General features: G+C 45.3%; 1 protein-coding gene and 1 long non-coding RNA gene across 2 annotated transcripts; both read right to left on the bottom strand.

The window, feature by feature from the left end:
• Window positions 1–356: 356 nt before the first annotated feature.
• LOC127556112 (uncharacterized) lies at window positions 357–13,503 on the bottom strand. The gene is made up of 3 exons (XR_007952355.1): window positions 10,130–13,503; window positions 4,156–4,264; window positions 357–3,558 (listed from the first exon to the last, which is right to left on the bottom strand). It is a non-coding gene; the product is annotated as an uncharacterized LOC127556112 (long non-coding RNA).
• Window positions 13,504–20,282: 6,779 nt separating this feature from the next.
• On the bottom strand, window positions 20,283–22,809 carry LOC127556111 (uncharacterized). Its single transcript, XM_051988997.1, has 4 exons — window positions 22,650–22,809; window positions 21,228–21,417; window positions 20,586–21,009; window positions 20,283–20,377 (listed from the first exon to the last, which is right to left on the bottom strand). Exons 1-3 carry the CDS (start codon window positions 22,730–22,732, stop codon window positions 20,599–20,601), a joined length of 684 nt encoding a protein of 227 aa, XP_051844957.1. The 5' UTR covers window positions 22,733–22,809; the 3' UTR covers window positions 20,283–20,377; window positions 20,586–20,598.
• Window positions 22,810–27,264: the final 4,455 nt, after the last annotated feature.

Here is a 27,264-nt window from a genome sequence, read left to right as displayed (position 1 = left end):
CAGATTTTAATGGAAACAACAGGTGGATTTATTCTTTAAGGGATCAGCAGCAAACTAGGCAAAGGGTCCCATATTTATATTTTGGGGTCATCTGTCACAGACTGAGTTAGTTCCTAGTTAACCACAAGGAACAGAAAGACAGAATGCAGATGTCCACCCAGCCAGGTTCAGGACATGCTACATTTTTCATAGAACTAGGATTGTAAACATGGTTAGTTATGGATTCCTCAAGTCCCCCCAAACAGTCTTTGTTATTGGGCAAAGTTTCCACAGGAAAATTTGGTCAAGGACAGGATAAGGGCTAAAGCCAATGCCATCATATTCCCTCATATTCCCTCTTTTATTATTTATTGGGATTTTTTTTTTGCTTTTTGACAATATTTTATTTTATTTTCCAAAAAATATGCAAAGATAGTTTTCAGGAGTCACTTTTGAAAAACCTTGTTTCAAATTTTCCTCCCTCCCTCTCCAGAAGTTGATTGATAGCAATCAACCAATAGCTTAAACATGTGCGATTCCATTAAACTTATGTTCCTATTCATCATGCTGCACAAGAAAAATCAGAGGAAAAGTGAAAAAAACATGAGAAATAAACAAACAAACAAACAAACAAGTAAATAAACAACATCTACAAAAAGATAAAAATACCATGCTTTGATCCACATTCAGTCTCCATAATTCTCTCTCTTGATGTGGATGGCACACCCATCACAAGTCTAGTGGAATTGTCTTGAATCACCTCATTGTTGAGAAGAGTTGAGTCCATCATTGTTGATCATCATATAATTTTATTACTGTGCCTAATGTTCTGTTGGTTCTGCTCACTTATGTAGCATCAGTTTATGCAAGTTTTTTATTGGAGGAAATCTTTTAGAAAGAAGGTGAAAATCTCATCTTCCATTACTGCTTCCCGCTGACAAGGGGATGCAGGATTGGCCCTGGGAGGAGAGGGGAAGGGCTTTGGAACTCATTGTGGGCTACATCTAGGGTTGGGCACTCTGAGCCAGGTCAAGGGCTAGTAGCCTAGAAGCTGAAGGTGGGGACTTCTGTAACAGAGAAGAGACCAAGTGCTCTAATGTATTTAACAGCATGGCTCCAAAACCAAAACCAACACAATTATGGACAGAGGATTCGAAATAGGGGATAGGAAGGAGAACAAATAAGAGCTAGAGAGAAGGCAGAATGTGGAAACAAAACAGACAAAAAGAAACTACTCGAATATAAATTGAGCACCAAGGTCCTCTGCTTCTCTTGAAGAGAGAATTTGTTTCATGAGCTGTCTGTGATGGAAGAAGACGGGTTTTATCTGGCACAAATGAGTGCCAGGGAGGCCTTCGAGCTTCACAGCTGTGGGTTGGTTAAAGTGACTCTGTAGAGGCCCTTCCATTTCTTTCCCAATGGGTGAGGTCGCTGTGCCCTCCAGGATTTTAAATATCTCCAGGGCTGATGGTTAAAGAGGGCACAGATATGGTTTTATCTGGCTTAGGGATGTGAGCATTAACAGAATCTGAAGAGATCAGTTGCAACTGACCTAAGGAGATAAAAGTTTGGGTAAGAAGTCGATGTTCAGGATCTGTTAGGATGTCGCACATAAGCCCCAAAGAGCTAAACTTAACATCTGCTCAAGAAGCGGGGATTGGGAGCCACATCACCCCGTCCTGTCTAATCACCAGGGTCAATTTGGTCAAAGTTCTTTTCAATGCATGATTCATCTTTTCCACCTTGCTTGAGGATTGGGGTCCCAAGAGTTGTGCAATGCCCAGTGCTTCAGCCACTACCCCGGTGACTTGGGAAGTAAAGGTTGGGCCATTATCCCTCTGTAAAGATGGAGGCGGTCCATATCTGGAGGAGTCTAGCAACCTTGCTTGCTCTTACTGTGCAGCAGGGGTAAGTCTCAACTCAGCTGCAGAAGGTAGCTACAAATACAAGGAGTCTGACTCCCTAACAGTACCATATGTATGGAATCAAGTTGCCAGCCTTCCCCGGGAAGAATTCTCGATTCTGGACCTGAGTCAAGAGGGCTGGGGATCTCACTGCACCTTCAGGGTGAGCCGGGGCACAGACAGGGCAGCCTCTGCTTCTAATATTCTGAGTCTGTGAAAAGTTTTAACAGAATATAGAGGGCATGTTTCCCTAATGAGTAGCCTGGTGCAATCCAAAAAGGAACTTCTACAATGTTGATTTTGCGATGAATTTTTTTTTATTATAGCTTTTTATTTACAAGATATATGCATGGGTAATTTTTCAGCAATGACCCTTGCAAAACCTTTTGTTCCAACTTTTCCTCTCCTTCCTCCCACCCCCTCCCCCAAATGGCAGATAGACCAATACATGTTAAATGTGTTAAAGTAGATGTTAAATATAATATACGTATACATGTCCAAACAGTTATTTTGCTGCACAAAAAAGATTCGGACTTTGAAATAATGTACAATTAACCTGTGAAGGAAATCAAAAGCAGGTGGACAAAAATAGAGGGATTGGGAATTCTGTGTAGGGGTTCACACTCATTTCCCGGAGTTCTTTTGCTGGGTGTAGCTGCTTCTATTCATTATTGAACAAATGGAACTGATTTTGGTTCATCTCATTGTTGAGAGAGGGCCACGTCCATCAGAATTGATCATCATATAGTATTGTTGTTGAAGCATCAGTTCCTGTGAATCTCTCCAAGACTTTCTGAAATCATCCTGTTGGTCATTTCTTACTGAACAATAATATTCTGTTACTTTCATATACTATTACTTATTTAGCTATTCCTTAGTTGATGGTCATCCCTCAGTTTCCAGTTTCTGGCCACTACAAAAAGGGCTGCCACAAACACTTGCACATACGGGTCCCTGGGATGACTTTGTGCCCTGTGGGGCTTCAACATCATTCTGATGAGAGTTCATATCCCCTAGACTTATAATGCTGTTTCTCCTCTATAGTGTAAAGGAAGAGGAACTTGAGGTATCAGAAGAGCCAGTAGATTGGTTCCCTGGCTGTTGCTTTAGCTGTTCTGTCTACCACCTGATTGCCTTTGTTTGCTCAAGTTTACTTCTGAAGACTTGCAGTACCTTACCATCACCTTCGTTGGATAATATACTACCTGGAGGAGATGCAAATTTTCGTTCTCATGCTTGATTGGGTCACATGCGTCAGCTAGGGAGACCTTTGAGTTTCATAGTTGATGGAAACTGACTCTATGGATCCTTCCATTTCTCTCCTAGGGAGTCAATTCCCCATTCCTTCCAAGACTTTAAATATCTCCAGGGCTGATGGTTTCTTTCCATCTTGCCCCAAGGGCATGAAGAACTTGAAAGGCGTATTTAGAATAAATATTTGCCTGATTGCCTTTGCTTAACTCTAGAGCCAGTATGAGAGCTGTTAACTTAGTCTTCTTGGCAGAAGTACCAGGAGGAAGTGGGGCAGATTGCAGGTGGATCTTATTCTCCCCATCTACAAAGCTAGACCCATCTGCACTCCAGATTACATCAGGGTTGTTTCAGGGGTGCCCTTCGGGTCCAGGCAGCTGGACTAAGCTAGATCCGGCACTTCATCACAATCCTGGTAGTGGTTCTGCGTGGGAAGGAAGGAGGCAGGGTTTGAGGTCCGGCACCCCTTCAGGGTTAAATTAGTATCTCAAAGCAAAGCTTGCTATTTCGTTAAATGGCCACGTGATAATCAAATAATCAGGCCTTTAGACTCTTAGACTGGACTTGATGTGGTGTCAAGCTGGCCGAGCTGGGAAGTTTCCTGTGTTAAGCAGGTTTTGGCTGCTACAGCCCTAAGGCTCTAAGGCCATCCTACCTCTTCGGGGTCTATTTGGACAAATGGGCAACAAGGTAAAGGTCTGGCCCCAGAAGCTGAGGGAGGACTCTCCAAACTTGGCCCCTCCTCTCCTTACATAGAGGGTAAAGGGTTAGCTAAATCAGGTAATGGCCAAACAGGTGCAGTAGTAAACTTGGTCTTTAGCTTCTTGAAGGTGGATTCCTGCTTGGGCCCCCACGGAAGTCAGGGCCCAGGAGCTTTGCAATAAGGCCAAATTTGGGAATCCAAATCCTGCAAAATCCAGTCGTTCCCAGGCTGGTCTAGGAAAGGCCAGGATAACCTCTGAAAGTTAGCATCTGGGGGTGGGTTTGTGAACTAATTAGAGAAGAGACTGCTGTGCCTTACCTGGGGAAATTCTATATTCTCTAGAGGCAAGATGGCTCCGGGGACAGATGGTCTTCTAGAGAGGCTTCTTGAGTGAAAGCGCAGTCATCTTCTGGTTGAATCAGAGATCCTGAGGTCAAGATTAAAAGTGGGAGATCAGGCTGAGCTCTTGTCCAAACAAATGGGAGCTGTCTCTAAACCCCTGGGGGCAACATTATCTTTTTTTTTTAATTTAATTTAATAATTACTTTATTTAATAATTACTTTATATTGACACTCGTTTCTGTTCCGATTTTTTTTTCCCCTCCCTCCCTCCACCCCCTCCCCTAGATGGCAAGCAGTCCTTTATATGTTGGATATGTTGCAGTATATCCTAGATACAATATATGTTGGGGCAACATTATCCAAGTGAGTTGCTGGTGGCTGTTAGGGAATATCCACTTAAAAGCAAACAATATGAAGAATCCTCCTGCAAGGAAAGAGAAAGAGAAAGAGAGAAAGAAGAAGAAGAAGAAGAAGAAGAAGAAGAAGAAGAAGAAGAAGAAGAAGAAGAAGAAGAAGAAGAAGAGAAGAAGAAGAAGAAGAAGAAGAGAAGAAGAAGAAGAAGAAGAAGAAGAAGAAGAAGAAGAAGAAGAAGAAGAAGAAGAAGAAGAAGAAGAAGAAGAAGAAGAAGAAGAAGAAGAAGGAGAGAGAGAGAAAGAGGGAGAGAGAGAGAGAGAGAGAGAGAAAGGAAGGAAGGAAGGAAGGAAGGAAGGAAGGAAGGAAGGAAGGAAGGGAGGGAGGGAGGGAGAGAGAGAGAGAGAGAGAAGAGAGAGAGAGAGAGAGAAGAGAGAGAGAGAGAGAGAGGAAGGAAGGAAGGAAGGAAGGAAGGAAGGAAGGAAGGAAGGAAGGAAGGGAGGGAGGGAGGGAGATCACTAAGATCTAAGGTAGAAAACCAGGGTGCAGCACCAGTAATTTGAATAAACAAAGTATATGGATTGGGGACTATTGGCGGTTTGGGAATCCCCACTTCATTTACTGTTTGGTTCTCGTTTTTTGATTTTTGTTTTTTGTTTTTGGCTTTTGCATTGGAAGTTTAGGGGTATTACAAAGTGAATGGCAGGGCACAAGAAGACCATACTTTAGGAATATGTTAATAAGAAACTGCAATCCCTGCCTAGCCTCAGCCAAATAGGGGACTGACAATGACCAGGAAAACCAGAGGGTCTTTTAAGTGGATCTGCACAGGAGGGACATGTATTGCCAGGTGGGGAATTCCTTGATCCTGTGTCTCAGGATCCACATACTCCCAACCCTTGATTAAAATGCTCTATGGTCTGATTGAGACAGAAAGGATTCTGCCCAAAGGGAGAATCAGGATAAAATGAGAACCAAATTTAACTCTAAGGTTGTTTCGTAGCAAAGAGACAAGATAAGTGGGGACGATCTAAAAATTGTGGGTAAAAAGAGTGATCCCACATGGACAGGGCAGAGATTCTGTCTGCCGCAGTGTAAAGGTTTTCTGCTAATTTCTATCAGAAGCTGATCAGAGTTTAGAACTCGAAAACTGCAGGAGGATAAAGTAAGTGGCTCCTGTATCTATAGTAAAACCATAAAAGTAAAAACAACATCTTACCTGCCACATTGATCTTAACCCAGAGTTTGGCCAAAGTGATAATACACACATATACATTTTTATAGTTATTTTCTTTTTTAAGTTTTTTATTTTCAAAACATATGCAAGGACAATTTTTTCAACATTGACCCTTGAAAAACCTTGTATTCCAATTTTTCCCTTCTCCCCCCACACCCTCCCCTAGATGGCATATAATCCAATATATGTTAAATATGGTATATATATATATATATATATATATATGTTAACTCCAAAATAGCCATACATATTTATACAATTACCTTGCTGCACAAGAAAAATTAGAACAACAACAAAAAAAGAAAATAAAATCCAAGCAAACCACAACAAAAAGAATAAAACACTACACACATATGCATTCATATGCATCTTTGTCCTCTGTTTCTCTGAAGTGGAAAATATCATACTTCTTAGATCCACGTTCTTTGATATTTTTTGAAATTTATCAGCTCATCATTTCCCATAACACAGCAATATTCCAACCTTATATTATCTAGTTATTTTAAATAGTCTAAAAAAATTGCTTAATATGTCTAATATTTAGTGTAGTTTTTATCTTTTGATTGAATCTATTTTAATTTTAAATTTTTCTGAGATCAATATTACCCCCTCCCCCAAAAAGTTTTAAATAGCAAATTCTAGTAACCAGAGTTTCGAGTGTGTTCAACTCTCAAGGATCACGTCGTAAATAATAAGTATTAATTATAATCTTACACTGGTAAGAGATTCAGCACAGAAAATTAACCATCAACCCAAGACTTGGAATTTGTAATTATGAAAAATTCTAAGTTTCATAAAGAATAACTTTTATGAAACATTGTCTATAATAAACATGTTTAGTTATTAACCATGTTCAGAGGGATATCAATATAGAATTACAGCCCCCAGAATCCCTTTAAATAATGGGAACATCTTTAATATGATACTTAAGTAGTCCCATACAATTCTACACGTTAGAACTCCGGATCAAATAACAAACATAAATAAAATCAGATTTCCTATTAGAGCGGCACAAGATAGTTCATAAATTACTACTCTAACAACATACTGAAAGACTATTCCTTAAGGCAAAAGCAAAAGACTTCCTAACTTTAACCTCACAACATCTTTGTTTCACAAGTTTGTTAGTTTAATTATACTCATATTATTCTGAAAGAATGAGACATTTTAGGAATTAAATTTTATCCATGTGACAATTTAAGTACTAATTTAACTCTTGCTTAGGCCATGGAGTGACAATAAATTCAGATCAAGACAGTGAAATCTTTCCCACTTAAAGCTTGTTACAGTAATTTAACCGCCTTGGTATTTTTCTAACAATGACTAATTCTAATAATTAATAATAATTCAGTATTGCAATGACATTTTCCCACTTTTTTGGTCTACGGTGATAATAGAAATTGGCTACAAGAGCTACAAGTGGGGACATGCTTATATATGTGGAATATATATGTTTATATATATGTAGCCCAAAATATATCCAGCAAATGGATATTGAATGGAAAAAATGGCTATTCAACATACTTGCAAAGTTTCGGAATTGTCTTAGCCAAACCTGAACTGAAAAGGAAATTTAACAGATAGGAGCCAATACCAAAGATTAATTTCAAGGAACTCAACATTGATAAATCATTTATATGTCGTGCATGAAAATGTATACCATATATTTAAGATTGCCATCAATAATTGGATAGCTCAAAAGAGAGATCGGAGCACTGTTTAATATAATTTGATTCTAAAAAGCAATACTGTTTAGGGAAATGTAAAAATAACAATGTTATACAAATAAGTTACAGGGAAAGAACTGATATAGATGCACTAGAGAGGGGAAGAGGGCTTGTAGTTCTGATAACCTACTCATAGCAGGAATGGGTTAAACAGGGATATTACATGTATATGTCATGAAGGGTATAGAACTCTTCAAACTAGGAGGGAGGGAATAGGATAAGGTGGGGTACAGAAGGTTATATAGATTTATGGCAGTGGGACAAGGTGTGTAGATTAATGGGAAAGGGATAAAGAGGGAGGAAGGGTGGCTTGGGATAAGGTGAGGTACAGAAGGGTGTTGAGATTAAGAGGAGTGGGATAATGTATGTCGATTAACGGGAATGGGATAAAGGAAAGGGTGAGGGGAAAAGATAAGGGAAGGATCCATGGGTAGGGGAAGGTTAAGTAATGGCAAGGCAAGTTAAGGAGCAGAATTGAAGTAGAAGAGTTAGCAGACATAGAAAATAAGAGATATACAGAAACACTATTACAAGGATCAGGAACGGAATTTATTAGGAAAAAAATAGGGTTAGTAATCATTGATCTTGGACAAAGTCAAACTTAAACATTCAATCAAGAGAGAAATCTACATTATGTCAGCCATATTAATATTGTTTTACATGCATGTTTACATATGGGTAACTTTGTGTATATATATATGTCTGAGTATATGTGAGTATGTGTATACATGTAAGTTTATTTATGTTTGTATTTAGGTATATGGATATGTATATGGATCTCTGGGGGTGTGTGAATACATATATGTACATATGTGTGTGTGTGCTTAATTGTAGCCTGCTTAATGGAGAGGGAAATGAAAGGAGAAAAAAAGGAATTAAATAAAAAGTGCACAGCAGAGAACAAAAGAATAACTTACAAAAAAGCATAGAAAAGATCAACATTGATGAATATAATTTCTTCTCTTATATATGCTTTTTTGAAATGGAAATTCATTGTTATATATTCTGAATCTTCCTTCATATTCTGCTGGGCATATGACAGTTTTGGTGGTGGTGTTCATTTGGTTTTTTTTGTTTTTTTTTTTTTAATTTCCCCTTTCTGTCTCTTTTTTCTATTTTATTTTTTTCTTATTTTCTATTTAGTTCAATAAATAAAATTTTAAAATAAATTTTAAAAAGAATTTATGACTAGCTGGTTCTAAGAATTCTTGTAGGTTTACAAAGGAGATTCTACAAGGTCTTTTCTTTGTGCGATAAATAATTTAGTTAATAATCTCATAATTTTCATAAGTATTAGCCAAATAATTTTAGGTGAAACTTCCTTTTAAATATAGATAAAAGTTTTAAATTAGTGCTTCACAATATTTACCTAAAAGCTTCCAAACCTTTTTCATTTCATTTTTTAAAAAACAGTGCAATTCTTTTTAAATTTTGTTTTTAAGGTTACATATTTCATTTTACATAATTCTATATGAGTTATGTTGAGAGAAAAAATCATTTTACATATTTCCATATGAGTTATGTTGGGAGAGAAAAATCAGAAAAAAAGGGGAAAACCACGAGGGAAAAAAAAAGCAGGGAAAAAAAAGGTGAAAATATTATGCTTCAATCTGCATTCAGTCTCCATAATTCTTTCTCTGGATGGGGATGGCATTTTCAATCCACAAAATCGGTATAGTTCTTAATCTAACAACATCTAGATTACAAATTGTTTACTAAATTATGCGATGTGAGAAAATTTATAAATTAACCAGTGTTTTACCACAATATTACTTTCCCAAATCACAGAGTTAATTTCAACCCAGCGAATTCTCTTCATTAATTTGTATCTCACAAAACTCAAATTAAAAATCATTCTCACTTTCCTTTTTGTCCTGCTTCTTTTCACCTTTTAGGATCTGAAAGCATTACACTTAATAATTTACAAATCAAGAGCTGTCTTTCTCTCACACTGTTTACCAACATTATTTATATAAAAAAGTAGCTTTTATATAATTTTTAAAAATCACTGAAATCCTAAAGTAATTGCACAAGGCTTTGAAATAAAAGTTCTGGCCCTGATCAAAATCTTTTACAAGATAAAAATCTCATTTTATGCAGTTTTAAACACATTGCCCTGATGTCTGATATATTAGAAAGAGGTTTTTCGAGATTTAAACTTACTCTATAAAGTTTGGGATCTAATTAAAAATAAATCCATCTAAATTTGGAAAAACTCTTAGCTTTTCCTTATCAGCCCTTCCAATCTTGGGGCCACTTGCTTTAGATCTTTATCAGTATAAAGTTGCAAGTTAAAACTCTACTAAAGAGAGAAAAAAACCCACAACTTTACTAACTCCTTCCTGGGAATCGGATGCTGTTTTTTAGGTCCTGATTCCAGTTTAACCAAAGTTAGCCTAAGGGTTAGTTCATGGAAGGGGACTGTCCCATTATGCCATAAATCTAGGATAACCAGGCTGTCCCTTAAGCCACTCATCTCCATACATGATGGTGTCAAAAGGGGAGGGAGGAAACACAAGGTTCTTAAATAGAGTGTCCCATCTGAAGAGAACTTAGTGGGCGTTAGGATGCGGGCACTAGCACCAGCCTCTCCTGCCAGCTCCCGAGGGTGTCAGTCGTAAGACAGCGGGCTTACCTTGAGTTGGAGGTGGAAGACTTTTCCATCCAGGTCACCAAAATGTTGAGGTATTGGATTTGTGTTGGGGGGGTCACATCGAAAGAATTCAAGCTCCGACAATCTCCGGATCGAACATGGGCCTTTATTTGGGGTAACTTGGGGTAACTCACCCCTGGGGATCTCTTCTTTAAGGGAGTTAACAGCCCAGTGGAGTAAAGTGAGAGTTTATATAAAGAAGAGAGAGAAAGAGAAACAGGAGAATTGGACAAAACGAGAAAACTGGATAATCTCAGATAAGATTTTGCACACGTGGGCAGTGCATGGGGAAAGTCCGTTTCTTGTCAGCTATATCCTGTTTCAGGTGAATATCTAACTCATGACTGCTTGCCTCACTGGGGGCCTAGTAGCTACTGTCCTTCAGCCAAGGACATGTTGTTTTTGCTGTTTACTGCGTCATGTTCATTTCCTATGGGAATGGCAGATTTATTGCTCATAGCAAAAAGCTCAACCGGGGGACAGTCTAAACAAAAAGTATGTAGATTCTTCCTCAAATTCACTTTGCAACATGCCATTCGAGACTTACATGAACTGATGCTGAGTGAAATGAGCAGAACCAGGAGATCATTATATACCTCAACAATGATACTGTTTGAGGATATATTCTGATGGAAGTGGATCTCTTTGACAAAGAGAAGATCTAACTCAGTTTCTATTGATCAAGGATGGACAGAAGCAGCTACACCCAAAAAAAGAACACTGGGAAATGAATATAAACTGCTTGCATTTTTGTTTTTCTTCCCGGGTTATTTGTACCTTCTGAATCCAATTCTCCCTGTGCAACAAGAAAATTGTTCGGTTCTGCAAACATATATTGTATCTAGGCTATATTGTGACATATTTAACATGTAAAGGACTGCTTGCCATCTGGGGGAGGGGGTGAAGAGAGGAAGGGGAAAAATCGGAACAGAAGTGAGTGCAAGGGATAATGCTGTAAAAAATTACCCTAGCATTGGTTCTGTCAATAAAAAGTTATTTAAAAAAAAAAAAAAGAAAGAAAGAAACATGCCATTTACTTCCTAACTAAAGGACTCAAGGTATAGATTGAGACATTTTTGGGGGGTCAAGATAGTCAAGATGGCAGAGTAGTAAGAGGAAGATTAACTAGCTTCCCGCAATACATCTCCTCCACAAAGGTCTGGAAAATGAACTGGAGGGACAGCTAGATGGTGCAATGGATAGAGCACCAGCCCTGAAGTCAGGAGGACCTGAGTTCAAATCTTGGACACTTAATACTTACTAGCTATGTAACTCTGGGCAAGTCACTTAATCCCAATTGCCTCAGCAAAAAAAAAAAAAGAACTAGAAAAAGCTCTGATTGTGTAACTCAAGGGAAAAAAAAATTACAGTGAGTCATTTTTTCAGCCCAAGTTGGCTTAAAGGATATATGGAGATGGTCTGCAGACACTGGGGAGTGAGTATACTCATGAACTCACTGCCATATGAAGCACTCTAGTGGCAGAAGACTGCAGCTATTTATTGGGGGAAAAAAGAGGTTTTGGGGGCCCTGAAAGAATAGTATAGGATACAAATCCTCTTGTCATAATTTCCTTGTAGTACGTTTACTTCTTTCCCCAATTTTTCCTCCATCACTCTTATTTGGTTTTTTAAAATAATTTTTTTGTTCTCTAAAAAAGCTTTTTCTTTAGCTCTTCTTGGAATTCTTATTGGCCTTGAGTCCAATCTGCAGTTTTCTTTTGAGAGTTTGCTTATAGATGTTTTCAAATCATTGTCTTCTGAGTTTGTGTCTTGGGCTTCACTGGCACCATAGAAACTTCTCGTGGTAAGATACTTTTTTGTTATTTGCTCATTTTCTAGTTTATTTCTAGATTTTGGATTGTATGTTAGAGTTGGGTTGTATTTACCTCAGATGATGGTGGGGATAGTTGACCTGGTTTTCTGATTTTCATGTCCTGCTACTTTTTCACCTGGGAATGTGTGTGTTTTCTGTGCTTCCAAAGTGGTGGGATCTGCAAAGAAGTCTGCTCACTGACTGGCCTCCTGATCTGTGCTCTGGTCCTTACCCAGGTAGAGCTCTTGCTCCCTTTCAACGCCAAACACTGCTCTCTTCCCTGGAATGAGGTAATGGGCAACGGAGTGGCCAAAGGGTTGCTGTCCTCTTCCCAGCCCTGCCTGCGTCCCATGGAATCTCCAACCAGTATTCAAGCCTTTTATCATCCCCGGGTGCTGGCAGCTCCTGCTGCCGCCACATTCACAGCACTCAGGTGAGACCACTTTCGCCACATCTTGCTCCCAGTGAACCCCTACCCCAATGTGCAAACGATGAAATTCTGGTTATTGTCCCCAGCCCGTCCTAACCCAAATTTTCTCCCGGCCCAAGCCCCCCGAAATCGTTGCTCATAAGGTCTCAATTACTCAGGCAAGCATATTCTGTAACCATATCACCAGGCTACCACGTGGCAGTAGCCACAAAACATAACACACCAATCAGCCAATAAGAAAATGACACCATTGGGATGCAGAACAAGACACTGATCTGCAGACCTCAATAAATCTTTCCCCTGACGTGGAGCCTGCAGAGCTCCCCCTCTTTGTTGTCCTTGGGTGAACCCTTGCTAGTTATAATAGCGTTACTATAAATTAATATCTCCCAAGAGGGCTTTTCTGCATGCATTCTGGGTAACCACAAGCTCATTTCCACCAAGGCTTTAGGAGTCCCCATAACATAATAGAAAATTCCTCCCATAATGTCAAAATTTACATATCTTGTGCTATAATCAGTACCATTTACTCTGTAAAAATCTTTCCCTTGGGGATGCTAGGTGGTGCAGTGGATAAAGCACTAGCCCTGAAGTCAGGAGGACCTGAGTTCAAATCTGATCTCAGACACTTAACACTTTCTAGCTGTGTGACCCTGGGCAAGTCACTTAACCCCAGTTGCCTCAGCAAAAAAAAAAAAAAAAAAAAAAAAAAAAAAAAATCTTTGTCTTGCTTTGCTGGGCTGCTGACCCTTTCTAGGAGCTTAGCCTGCACACTGAGTTTGTAAATCTCCTTAAAATGAGTTTGCTTGGTTTGGAGACAGTTTGAGCCGAAATTCTTTCAAAGGCAAAACCAGGACACATACCTGATGACACAAAGACCTCTTTCTCTCTTCCTAACCTGCCCTGGGCTAGAAAAATGACTCACTGTGGCTTTTTGATCATTATTTCACATAGAATTCAGGTTGACACATGTTTTAAAGTTGTTTAAAGGGATATATTAGGAGAGCTCAGCAGAAATGCTCACTTTACTTTGCTATTTTGGCTCTGTCCTGAAGGAATATACATATCATCAGCTATGCCTGATATCTTTCCTTCTTTTCTTTTTCCTCTTTCTTTCTTTCTTTTTTCTTCATTCTTTCTTTCCTTTTCCTCCTTCCTTCCTTCCTTCCTTCCTTCCTTCCTTCCTTCCTTCCTTCCTTCCTTCCTTCCTTCCTTCCTCTTTCTTTCCTTCCTTCCTTTCTTCCAGACAATTGGGGTTAAGTGATTTGCCTAGGATCTCTCAGCTTGTCCAGCAAACCTGAGTCCAGATCTAGCCTGTGGGTACTTAATTAATTGCACGTCCCAGTGCAAATTAGTTAGTGGGAGATAATAACAGCAGTTTCTTTGCAGGGTTCTGGTGACATAAAATAAGCTAATATTTGTAAGAGAGCTGAGCAAACAGATTTGCTTATTCCCTCCCCACTTCCCTTACCCAGTTTCTCAATCTCCCAAGGCTGCTTGAGTTCTGCAATTCTTTTCTTCTGTCAAGTCCTTCTTGAGTGGGAGTGGGGTGGGGAGAAGGTTGAGTGAGATCTTAGGAGGAGGCAGGGTCCATAACTTTGGACCAAGAGATCCAATTTCCTATTCTTTGCCCACATTGAATGACTAACCTGGATCAAGTGAGAGGATTAAGTAAAATTTTAGGGAAATTTCCCTCTTGGTCCCAGAAACTCTGGATGTCAAGCATTCTGTGGAGTCCCAGAAGGATCCCAAGCCCTGGGTCTAGGATCTGAGGGGAAGGGTTTGGGATGAGGAACTTGGGCCAAACACATGAGACACAATGTCATCCTTACTATCTTCCCAGCAGGTCAGATCAATACTTTGCCTACAAAGATCTTCTGTTCTGCGACATCCAGTCTCCTGAAAACCTGAGGTTTGTGAAAGAAAAATTCTAGGTACAAGGAGATGATGTTTTCAATGTCACTTTCCCCAAGTTGGGTAAGACTCCAGGGCTGGGACCAGGTACATCGCAGGGGACTGGGAGACGTGATGGGAAAGAGATGGGGGGTGGGTGTCAGTTTTCTGAAGATCCAATCAAAAAGGGCTGGAAAAACTTGGGACCCAGATGAGGAGGCTCAGTCTTTGCAGGCAGCGTGGGGATGACAGAGATCTTAAGCTTCACTTGTCCCACAGGAGATACTTCTTAGTTTCACAGACTCTGGACTGCAGCGGGCAATGGTCTTGCTCGGCCCTCCCTTCATCCTCACCCCTGCCCATTCCCCTTTCCCCAAGACCATTGTGGGACCAAGGTGAGGAAGCCAGGCATTCTGGCACCCATCCCAAATGGCAGAATGGGGAGAGCACTGGAGTGTCTAAACCCAACTCCCCATTTTACAAAGGAGCAAGCCGAGACAATGAGAGCCATTGTCATAGATTGAATTAATGACGAGTCCAATACTTGATCCCAAATCTCAGCCGTCTTGCTTAAGACCTTTTTCCAATTTTCCACCTCCCTCCCTCAGGACCCCAGATTACACTGGCTTCTAGTCTCTGGCTCTCTCCCCTACCCCAGGTAATCTACACAGTTCAGGACCCAAGAGATGTGTCACTTCTCCAATATTGGGACGTTTGTTCCAGAGCCAGACAGTCTGGAGGCCTTAATGGAGGCACTAGTGAGAGGCTGGCGCCTACCTGATTGGGAGTGGGATTGAGTGGGGAGGGGTGCCCTCTGGGCACGTTTGACTTATCATCTCCCCATCACCTATCCTTGTGCCCTTCAGCTCCTAATTTGACTTACTATCTCCCTGTCACTATCTCCCTCTGCCTTCCTGCTCCTGGTTTGATGATGGGAAGGGCTCAGAGAACAGAGCAACTTTGAGAGCTGAAGAAGGTAATCATTTACTTTGTCTCCCAAGCTTCTCCCTTAAATCTTCACAAGTACTAACTCAATATGGCACCAAGGCAGAGCTCTGTTTAGGTACTTGGGGGCAAGTCTGCATAGAAGACCAGGCCCCCAAAATCCAGGAACCCTGGGTTTGAGCGAGGGGGAAGCATAGTCCTTGTTTTAATAAAACCCAAGTCTGAAATGAGTACCATGCTGGTTAAGATTGCATCTCAGTCCTCAAGCACTTTACAGATTAATTGGGGATTGTTTGGCTTTTCCCACTATGTTGTAGTTGAAAGTTGCTTTCCCAAATTTCCTAGCATCTTTTTCCTCCTTTGATCTTATTAACCTCTACTCGGTCTCATACTGTAAAGTGCTTTGCAAACTTTAAAATATTATATAAATGATAGTTATCCTCCTCCTCCTCCTCCTCCTCCTCCTCCTTCTCCTCCTCCTCAGTACCTAAGCCCCTAGAGAGTATTAGCTCCAAGAGGATAAGGGCCAGATTATTCTTTACCATCTAATCTTTTTTTTTAATATGGTAAAATATATGTTATATCCAATATATGCATACATATTTATACAGTTATCTTGCTGCACAAGAAAAATCAGATCAAAAAGGAAAAAATAATGAGAAAGAAAATAAAATACAAGCAAAAAACAACAAAAAGAGTGAAAATGCTGTGTTGAGGTCCACACTCAGTCCCCACAGTCTCTCTCTGGATGCAGATGGTTCTCTTCATCACAAGATCATTGGAACTGGCCTCTATCATCTCATTGTTGAAGAGAGCCATGTCAATCAGAGTTGATCATTACATAATCTTGCTGTAACTGTGTACAATATTTTCCTGGTCCTGCTCGTTTCCCTCAGCATTAGTTCATGTAAGTCTCTCCAGGCCTCTCTGAGATCATCCTGTTGGTCATTTCTTACAGAACAATAATATTCCATAACATTCATACACCACACTTTATTCAGCCATTCTCCACCTGATGGGCATCCACTCTGTTTCCAGTTTCTGGCCACAAACATTTGTGCACATGTTTCACCTTTTAATCTTACCAGCACCTGAGCTCAGGATATTTGAACATGGAATTGATTTGGGTGGCCGGACACTGTGCTAACTGGGCCCAGTTGCTTGGGCGACCTTGCATAATCCGGGAGTTAGCTGGGGGACATCCCAAAGACAGGTTTGGTCAATTGCCAGATTGGTGATAGAAACTGGAAGGTGGTCAGGAGGGATTCATGGGGGAGGGAGTTGGACCTAGTAGGACTTTGAAGCAGGAAAGATGTGCTCAAGGAATACGGAGATGCTTAGACCTTACTGGCCCAATTAGTGAAGAGGGCTCATAGAAGCATGATCCAAGTGGGATTCAATGGCGGTTAAGGGCATTTTAAAAATTTTTATTATTTTTGTTGTTGCTGTTGAGGCAATTGGAGTTAAGTGACTTGCTCAGGGTCACACAGCCAGGCAAAGTTAAGTGTCTGAGATCACATTTGAACCCAGGTCCTCCTGAATTCAGGACTGGTGCTTTATCCACTGCACCACCTGGCTGCTCCTTGGAAGGATTTAAAAAAAGTGATTCAGAGTGAGTATTTTGGTCAGATTTACCAAGAGAAGATGAGAGATGTCTCCGTCTAATTCCCCTGAGAAGATTTAGAGGTCAAAGGGATCCTGAAATCATGATCTTCTAATAAACTCGGAGAAACTCAGACACATGGCTGACTCTTTGCCTTTTCTTGGGAGGGACTGGGGAGAGGGCACAAGGTGAGAAAGAACGAGCTCACCGCATCAGTTTTCCCCTCTCATCCTTCTGTCTTAGAGACCGCCATCTTCCCAATGACATACCCTCTAGACTTCCCCAAATCAGTTCCCAGCACACTGAGTCCTACTGGAGTTAATTGTTAACCTGAGACCTCACAGAAAGACTGGCAGGGAAGAAAGCAGCCAGAAACCTGGATTCTTGGAAAGGGAAGAGAAGGGAAGAGGAGGGAGAATGGAGAGGAGTCATGATTTTCCCTACTCTGATAATAACAATGGATGAATTTATGTCCTATGCACCGTCTCCCCAGCTTCCCCAGGCTCCCTCTCTCCCAATGAGTGTTTCCATTTTTGTCTGTAGGAATCCCTAGAAAATATTAAATAAATGAGGGATAGAAGCGTCACCACTTTGTCTCCTTCCCTTAGTCTTTCCTCCCACCCGGCCCCCCCAACATTCACACACCCTGTACTCTGGCTAGGCCATGGCAGGAATTTTAAACCCATCTTGGAAGCTTTCTGGCCAAAAAGAGTTTAAAAAACCAAAACAAAACAACTCCATACTTTTCTTAATTTAGTTCAACAAACATTTTAAATTAATTTTAATTTAATGAATATTAAAGATTCATTCTAGATGCTGCAAATAAATACAAAAACCAAAAAAGGGATTATTTAATCCCTCTTCTCAAGGTGACCCTTTTACTCCCTTCCATGGATGCTCGTCGCAGAGCACCGGGCTCTCTGGGAATTGAGACTCTTGTACATACTTGTACCAACTCAGCTTCCCTTCCCCCAACTTGGCTCTGCCTTGACCACAAGCGATGGGAACTAGGATGTGTTCCTCCTCCCAAGGGCCCCTGGAACTCGTAGCCCCACGGATCTCTGGAACAATAGAGCACGAGGCTTCAAGGTGAAGGCGGCCGTCTGAGCTGCTGATCCAAGCCAGTGGATTCTCTGGCCGGGACCCCAACTCCACCCCGGGTGCCAGGGTGACCCCACCCCATTGGCTGATGTATATAACTCGCTCCTTTTTGAGTGGGGAGCAGGGGGGCCATGGGTATGCTCTGGCTGCTGATTGTGGGTGAGTGTCGAGTGGGAGTGGCGTAGGAAGCTTCTGCACTGTGGGAAGGGGGCAGAGAAATAACTCAGCTCCCTCTCACCCTCTGCTCTTCCTGCTGTCCCCAGCATTGCAGGGGTCCCTGGCCCAGGGGCAAGATGCGGTTGGTGAGTTGGGGCCCCAGGGTGGAGGATAGGACCAGACTGGCTGAGATTTAAGGTGGGGAGATGTAGAGCGGGGAGTCTGTTCTCCAACCCTGTCCTGGACATGTTGGGGGTCAAAGAGGGGAGGAACACGATTTTTACCTTCTTGGAAAATCCCAAGCCAGATGAGGACCCTCCACTTAATGGGGAATGGGGGTGAGGTCAGGGTGGGGACAGTGCAGACTGGAGTCTGACATGGAGGGGGCCTTAATCTGATTGGGCCACTTGCTCACATCACTGAATAGACAAGGGCAGAGACCCCCGCCCTGTGCAAACAGTCACAGATGCTCAGGACTGGGCAATCTTGCATAAAGTAGAGAGGGGAGGGTGGTTAAATCAGGGAGGCTTCTGGGAGGATGGGGGTCTCTGTCCTGAAGCCCTGAGGGGAGAGGCTGTTTCTGTGCTCTGAGCTATCCCTGAACTCCCAGCCACCCTCCTGCATCCCTTTGGTCCTGAGCATGGAGACCAGAGTATCCCCAGGGCAGATGATGGTGTCTCCCCAAAGTTCCTACTTTCTGAACCCTTCAGCCTCTTTGGAGTCACTTACAGAAACATCTATGTGAGTCTGGGATGATATCCCTGCCACCCTGTTACCTGTCTTCCCTATGGCTCTACTCTCTCCCCTTCCTTCGTTTTTTCCTTCCTTCCTTCCTTCCTTCCTTCCTTCCTTCCTTCTTCCTTCCTTCCTTCCTTCCTTCCTTCCTTCCTTCCTTCCTTCCTTCCTTCCTTCCTTCCTTCCTTCCTTTCTTCCTTCCTTCCTTCCTTTCTTCCTTTCTCTTTTCTTTCTTTCTTTTCTTCCTCCTCCTCCTCTTCTCTACCTCTTCATCCTCCTCCTTCTTCTTTTTTCCTCCTTCTCCTCTTCTTTCTCCTTCTCCTCTTCTTCTTCCCTCTCTTGATCCCTGCCTCTTCTCAAATGGCTTTCACTCCCTCTCCCCTTGACCCCACTTTCCCTCTCCTTTTCTTCCCCTTCCCTCCCTGATTTCTGGTCTTCATTTTTCCTCCATCACCCCACACAGGTGAACACCAACGGCCTGATTTCTTTCGAGGTGCCATTATCCCACTTCATGCCTCAAGCCTTACCTCTGAAAGATGGCCGGGCATTTGTGGCTCCATTCTGGGCGGACATAACAACCTTCCAGAAGGGGCAGGTGTGGTACCGAGAGAGCCGGCAGCCCGAGCTGCTTAGCCGCGCCTCCAGAGAGCTGGCCGCTGCTTTTCCGGACTCCCCAGAGATCGTTCTTCGCTCTCTGTTTGTGGCTACCTGGGACCATGTCCCCTTCTTTGGTTCCCGGACTGACCAGGTGAGGGAAGGGAAAAAGTCAAGGAGGGGGATCCAGACCCCCACGAGTGAGCCTTGTCTTGGTGGCCCTTATGCTCCTGAGATTTCAAAAGGCCCCTGGGTCAGCATAGATGAAGAAGGGTGGAGAGACCGAGATCAGAGAACAGAGACGTAGAGAGGCAGGATGGATCAAGGGTTTGTACTTGGGAAAAAGATGGAGTGGGAGAAAGATGGGAGGAACAGGAAGAAACAGAAATAAGGAAAAGAAATTGGCCGAGGTTGTCATAGGCTGTAAAGTTAGGCAATCTTTGTGAGAGGTTAGGAAGGCCCCGGCTCATTGCTCCCAACCTGGAGCTTCTTCCTCCATCTCCTCCCCAGAATCCTTTTTATTCCCTCTGCGGACTCTATGGACTCCCACCTATAAACGGCCCACTGCCCACTCCCACAGGTGAATACCTTCCAGGCAGTGCTGGCTGCGTGCACCAATGCTTCTTACGTTCTCCTGTATTATGGTGACATTCAGTGGACAACAGGAGTGATCAGCGGAGGGAGCCCCAACAACGGCCTGGGAGGGACCCCGGCCCAGGTGGAGGTCCAGGGATTGAGTGGGGGATGGGGAGCTATGGGGCCGCAGGAGTGGGGACCTGCAGCTGGGGAGTATTTAGCCCCAATTCATGCTCTCATCTGGGTGACCCTCACCTGGGTCACTCCCCCAGGCTGGCTTCAACAGTGGCACGGCTCAGGATTATTTCAGCCTCCCCGGCTCTCGGACATCCGCCATCATCCATATATCCTCCACCAGCAACGTGGGGATTCCGGGCCTGTGGGCTTTCCGGACAGACAAGTTCACGGTCCCAAATGGCTGCATCTACAAGGGTGAGTCGCCCCGGGCTCCAGCCCGCTCAGCCCATGCTCCCCTATCCCCATTTTTCTCAGGAACCCAGGAGGTTGGTTCTCCATGCCTGTCCTAAGACCACCATTGCCCAGTGCCCCATCCCCGTTGCCCTCAGGGACCCACATGTCCCAGTGCCTTCACCTGCTGCCTTTCTTCAGCCCAATTCTTGCCCATTGGTGCCACCTTCTGGAATACCAGTACTTGTGAACACCAGTGCCAGTGCCAGGCTGACCAGAAAGTTCAGTGCCAGCCGGGGCCATGCCAGGCAGAAGGGCAGTGCCGTGCCTCCTACCCCTTCTACTACTGCCAGGCCCGCCTGGGGCCCTCCTGCCATCTGGGGCCCAGTGGGCACCTGCGGACATTCTCCGGGCGTCTGCTGCGCCTCCAGCCCTGTACATACGTCCTGGCCCAGGGCTCCGGCAATGGGACTGGCTTCCAAGTCAAGGTGGAGAGCAGGGGGACGAGTCAGCGGCCGAGGTTCCAGCTGTGGCTGCTGGCCCATGGCCAGGAGATCGTGGTCCCCAATGGGACAGCGGGTCACGTGCTGGTGAGTCCAGCTTGGGGGCTGTGGAAGAAGGAGGGGGCCTGAAAAAGCTCATTAGGAGGTAGCTGGGGGTCCCCTCGATGGGAGTTTTCACATCCTGGTGGGTCAGTCATCAGCTGTTCCCATTCAGGCCTAGGCTTGACCGGATAGCACCGGATAGTCCCTTCCAGCTCCCAGCCTCCGTGTTTCTGAGACACTGCCCCTAATATGAGATTGAAATAACGATAACTCATCCTTACACAGCAACTTAAAGTGAGCTTTGCAATCTGAGACAACCAGCAGCTGTCACACACACGGGTCTGTTGGGAGGATTGTGGGGAGGCTGATGGAACAGAGCCTTCGAGGAGCCCTGAGTCATCGGGAGACCCACACGTGGCTCCTGCCCTGTCTGCGAAGGCAGCCACAAACTGCCCTTGGGAGATCTGGATGCTAGAAACAGGGTATATTCAAGAAACAATAAAGCTCCCCAACCCTTTAAGCTAGAACATTGAGCTAAATCAAATAAGATGAAATTTAGTAAATGTAAACTCACACTTAGGTTCAAAAATTCAATTTCACAAGTACTCAGCCATACAACAAATAAAGATCTGGGGAATGGGAAGGGGGAAGTGGATTGTGGGCTCATTATGAGTCAACAGGGTGAGAGGGCCACAGGGAAATTTATTTATTTATTTTTGCTGGTTAATTGGGGTTAAGTGACTTGCCCAGGGTCACACAGTTAGGAAGTGTTAAGCCGAAAGGAAATCTAATCTAATCTGGATTTACGTTTATTGGGGTCTGGCTTCCAGGAACAGTGAGATCATGGCCCTGCCATTTTCTGACCTGATCAGAGGAGTACTGTGTTTAGTTAGGGATGCCACAGTTTCATGGTTGGCCAGCATTCAGAGGGTGGCAGCCGACTGGGTGAGGGGCCAGAGGTCTGTGCTGTATGAGGATTATAAGATAATAATAATAACAATAACAACAATAAAAATTCTTAGAGGTTTGTAAAACACTTTACAAAGATGAACTCTTGAATTTCAAAACAACCCTGGAGCTCGGTGCTAATATTATTCCCATCTTACAGATGAGGAAATTGAGGCAGGTCGAGATTAGGTTTGAGGTTAGGAAACGGCTCCTTCCTTATTGTCCAGAAGTGGACTGGGCTACCTCCACAAGGAGTGAACTCCCCTTCCTCGGAGGTCTCCAAGTTCCGCTGGATGCTCACTTGTGGGGCCCTTGGTAGTGGATCTTTCTTTTGATTAGCTGGTTTAGTGGCGGCTCAAATCCCTGCAAACTAGAACTCTGTGATCCGGATAGTAGGGGTCTGGGCGGGGTGGGGAGGGCTGGTGTGATGGGGATCAGGTTAGGGTTCAGGAAATGGAGGAGTGAGTAGGAGATGGAGGAGATGGAGGGTGGCGGGGAGGATGGGCCTCCAATACCCAGGAGAGCTCTTGGGCCATTCTGGTATCTCGAGGTCTATTTTCTCTCACTTCTCCCCATCCTGGTGTTCCCTGGGTCGAGCTCTCCTGGTGTCTGTGTCCCTGGGCCCCATCCCCAGCCAGAGCTGAGAGGCCCCCCTCCCTCTCCCTGTCTCCTAGGTAAATGGTCTCCGTTTCCCACTGCCCATCCAGCTCCTGCAGGGGGGCCTCGCTGCCCGCGTTAGCGGCCTCGCCACCTACCTCACTACAGACTTTGGCCTGGAGCTGTGGGTGCAGGAGGGCCGCCTCACGCTCACCGTGCCAGCCGGCCTGGGCAGCACCATGCAGGGACTGTGTGGGGCCGAGCCCCCACGGGGGGATCCCACCCTTCTGGTGACCAGCTGGCAGACAGCTGAGCCATGTGGCCCCAGCCCCCCGAGCTGTCCCCCGGGCCGGGTGGCCTTGTACACAGGCCAGGAGACTTGCGGACTGTTGGAGGCTTCCCCAGGACCCTTCAGTGCCTGTGTCCGAGCGCTTTCCCCGAGGCCCTTTGTGGAGAGCTGTGCTGAGGAGCTGTGCCAGGCTGATGGCGCGCCCCATGTCCTGTGCCAGGCCCTGGCGGCCTACGCTCGAAGCTGCCAGGCTGCCAACCTCCCTGTGGGCGCGTGGAGGAGTCAGGCCTTCTGTGGTGAGGAGAGATGTCATAGTCTAAGGGAGGGGTCTGCGGGGGGTCAAGGGGCTGCCAGGCCCCATCCACCTTCCTCATCCTCAGCCAATCTGGCGCCTGGGACCCGGGCTAGGAATTATCCTCAAGGCCTTTCAGAGAGCAGCGGACTGGAAGCCTCAACAACCCCGCACAAATACCCAGTGCCGCTGGGATTAGTTGGGATCAGTCATTATTCCCTCTCTGGGTCTCGCTTCCTCCTCTCCCCAGCTGGTCTCGCTGGCTTTCAGGGGTCTGCTTTGTCTCTGCCCCCCAGAAATGTCCTGCCCAGAAAACAGCCACTACGAAGCCTGCGCCAGCCCCTGCGGGGCCAGCTGCTCGGACTCCTTGGCCCCGCTGTTCTGCAGGGGCCCGTGTCGGGAGGGCTGTGCCTGTGACGGCGGACACGTCCTCAGCGGCGGGGCCTGCGTCCCCCAGACTCAGTGCGGCTGCTCTCGGCGGGGCAGCTATTTCCCGCTGGGGGCCCAAGCGGTCAGCGACGACTGCAGGCAGAAGTGCTCGTGTGAGGGTCCCGGGTGGCCGGTTCGCTGCCGCCCTTACGCCTGCAAGGCCGGGGAGGTGTGCAGGGTGCAGGACGGGGCTTGGGGCTGCATCCGGGAAGGCCACGGGAGCACCTGGGTCTCAGGGGACCCCCACTACCGCACCTTCGACGGCGTGGCCTTCACGGCCCAGGGCGCCTGCCACTACACCCTGACCCGGAGCTGCGGCTCCCAGGCCTGGCCCCCCGCCTTCTCTGTGCACGTGCACAACGAGCAGCTCGGCTCCGTGGCCGTGGCCTGGACACGGCGGGTGCGGGTGGAAGTGTACGGGGAGCGGATCGTGATGGCCGCCAAAGCACCAGGAAAGGTGCAGGTGAGTGGGGCGGGAGCAGGAGCCCGGGGACCAGGCCATTGGCCGGTACTTAATTTCCTCTCCTCCCACATCCAAAGGGCAACGTTTCCCACTGTCCCCTAGAGCACCCTCCCTTCTCCGGCCCTTTCCCAGGTCTCCCACGCAGGTTGGGCCCGTTAGCTCCCACGTGTACTTCTGCCTGTTCGTCCTCCTGCTAACATTCAGGGCGACTTCCTGTCTAGGAGCTTGGGTCGGGGATGGCACCCTCCCACGGCCAGCGTGGGCAGAGGGCAGCGGGATCCGGGGAAACAGACATCCCGGTCCGAGGGGGGACAGCTTCCCACTCCCCGCGCAGCGAATCTAATCTGTTCCGGAGAAACCGGTCCACTGCGGGGCTGACTCTCTTCCCGTGCCCCAGGTGAACGGATCTCAGAGGAACCTGCCGCTGCTGCTGGCCGGGGGCCGTCTGCACGTCTACTTCAGCGGCTCAGGGATCGTGCTGCGGACAGACGTCGGGCTCCTGGTCCGCTATGACTGGCAACACTACGTCTCCGTCACCGTGCCCGAGACCTACGCAGGCTCCCTGTGCGGTCTGGGTGGGGATTTTGACGGAGATCCGGAGAACGACTTCCAAGGTCCTGGCGGCAAGCTTCTCCCGGATGCTCACGCCTTCATAGAGAGCTGGAAGGACCCGGACTCTCCCGTCCACTGCTCTGCCATGGGCCCAATGCCCCGGTGCACCCCGGAAAGAGAGGCGCGCTATCGGTCCCAGGATTTCTGCGGCTTGCTCACGGACCGGGATGGGCCGTTCCGTGCTTGTGATGGGGTGGCTGAGGTTCAAGTTCACGTGGAAAACTGTGTGCACGATCTCTGTGCCTCAGAGGGCGTGCAGAGACCCCTGTGTGAGGTGCTCCGCAGCTTTGCCCAGCAATGTCAACAACATGGACTCCCCATTCAAACCTGGAGACGCCGGGTGGGCTGTGGTGAGTGAGGAGGAGTGGTTCTCACTCCGGTTCCCAGAGTCCCCTCCCGCTGCTCTCCCCTGCTGCCCAGAGCCCCCTCCTCCTTTCCCTCTGGCTCTCACTGTTTCTTTCTATTCTACCCCCACCCATCAAAGCATAAGAAATATAAAAGCCAATTTCCTCCTTAAATAATATCACAGTATATACTTGTGATGTCACATTTTCCCAAGTGCTTTCACACACAGGGTCTGATGAACTTATTAAAACAGGCCAGGAGGAGAGTAAAGAAAATCCCCCAAGTGACGCCCTCTTGGGCCAGTTTTACCATAAGCCAAAGTAAAGAATTATCCCGTCAGAAATCTGAGGAGCCCTGGTAAATTCTAGTAGGAAGATTAATTCTAAACCATTAATGAAAATACAGAAACTGAGGTGCAGAAATGAAGGAACTTTGCCCACCGCCTTGCTTAGCACAGTGCCTGACATACAGTAAGAGCTTAATAAATGTTTACTGACTCCTAGTATGCTGTAGAAAGATTAGTGCCTCCACCCCCCAGGCAGGTCAGGGTTCTCTGTCCATTACAACCTTCTATCTGCCACACATATAATGCACTCAATGGTGGTCCAGTGGAAAACGCCCTGAGTTGGGGCGTTCTACTCTGAAGTCTGTTCACCATCATTGCCCATGTGACACTGGGATCACTAGAGTCTTAGTTCTTTTCTCGTCAAATGAGCAAACTAGACGGCGGCTGAGGTCTCTTTCAGATCGAATCCCCCTGATTTTTAAAAACTTCCTCAGTTTGGTTCAATTTAACACCCAGGGGCAGATCCTCCTTAGCCAATACATGTGTTTCTTAGGGAATGGACACTCATTTTACCCTCAGCCACGTCAGACAACAAACACTGTGGTAACACGAACCTCAGAGGAAAGCAGGAGTGGCTTAGGAATCTATTGAGCACCAACCTTAACTGCATCAGAGGCTTGATAGCTTCTGCCCTTAGTCCTTGGCAGTCCATCCCCATCCCCATCCTCAGTGCCAACTGAGCCCACAGGAAATGACTAGAACACAAAGACTTGGGTAGATGCTTCTGCTGGATGAGTAAATGGCTGTGGATAGACTTGACTTTATGCAATTATAGCTTCCTAGGGAAGTTGAGTGTAAACCAAATGCTTCCCCCAAAATCCACCCTCTAGAATGAAGGCTCCCATGGAGGTTAGAAGAAATACATTTAGAACAAGCCGAAGGAAAACTTGCTTTATAGGTAGAGGAGTCAATGTAGGGGAAAGGCTAGAATTTTTTAATTGTTTATCTTTTTAAAAAGCTTTTTATTTTCAAAATAAATGTGCCTATGTGGTTTTCAACATTCACCCTTGAAAAACCTTGTGTTTCAATTTTTTTTCCCTCCCTCCCTTCCCTCTCCCCTAGATGGCAATATATGTTAAACATGTGCAATTCTTCTATGAGTATTTCCACAATTATCATGCTACACAAGAAAAATCAGCTCAAAAAGGAAAAAAAAATGAGAAAGAAAACAAAATGTAAACAAATAACAACAAAAAAAGTGAAAACTCTATGGTGTGATCCACACTCAGGCCCCACAGATGCCAGAGAGCAGATGGTTCTCTCCTTCACAAGACCATTGGAACTGGAAAGGCTAGAATTTCGAACAAGTCCCAAGAAGAGGTTGGAGTTTAGACAGCTTCCTGCATGTATCCAGGATGAGTTTTTCAAGATAAGCTTTGGGATAGAGCTAAAGATTCATAGTCCGAAAAAATGGAAGAATGTAGTCTGAACTCCCACTTTACAGGTGAAGAAACTAGGACCCAGAAAGTCATTCATGACATTATTAGTGCCCCTTAATGCTAATGCTTTGCCTCTGATGCCATCCCCAATTTACCCTGTACAGATCTTGTTTCTGCATAGTTGTTTGCCTGTTGTCTTCCCTGTTAGGCTGTAAGCTCCAGTCTCTTGCCTTATGTTTGTTTCCCCAGGGCCATAATGTCTGGCACACAGTAGGTGCTTAATACGTGCTTGTTGACTGACTTATTTCTCTAAGAAACAGAGCTGTTTTTAATTCCAACATCATTTTCCCCAACTTTCTTTTAAGGTCTCCCTCCACCCCCGATCTTGGGGAAATCTGATCTCAGGAGCATTTCTCATGTTCTAATGTCCACCAACCTATCTTTCAGAGATGGCCTGTCCTACCCACAGCCACTATGAACTCTGTGGATCTTCTTGTCCTAATTCCTGCACAGACCCTACCCTGGCCGATCAATGCCAGACCCCCTGCCAAGAGGGCTGCCAGTGCGATCAGGGCTTCTTGCTGAGCGGCACTGACTGTGTGCCCCCAGCTCAGTGCG

The sequence above is a fragment of the Antechinus flavipes genome, chromosome 3 (assembly GCF_016432865.1).
Source record: "Antechinus flavipes isolate AdamAnt ecotype Samford, QLD, Australia chromosome 3, AdamAnt_v2, whole genome shotgun sequence".
Classification (NCBI taxonomy): domain Eukaryota; kingdom Metazoa; phylum Chordata; class Mammalia; order Dasyuromorphia; family Dasyuridae; genus Antechinus; species Antechinus flavipes.
Note: the sequence above shows the minus strand (reverse complement) of the source record. Positions and strands in the feature narration are given on the sequence as shown.

Coding starts and splice junctions, on each gene's coding strand:
- LOC127556111 (XM_051988997.1), bottom strand. CDS start 22,732: ATGGTGCTGCCCAGGCCGGCTGGCACGGTGAGCGTGAGGCGGCCCTCC. Junction 21,418..22,649: donor AGGCCAAAGTCTGTAGTGAG/GTAGGTGGCGAG, acceptor CCCTGTTTCTAG/CATCCAGATCTCCCAAGGGC. Junction 21,010..21,227: donor AGCTCACTTTAAGTTGCTGT/GTAAGGATGAGT, acceptor CTTCTTCCACAG/CCCCCAAGCTGGACTCACCA.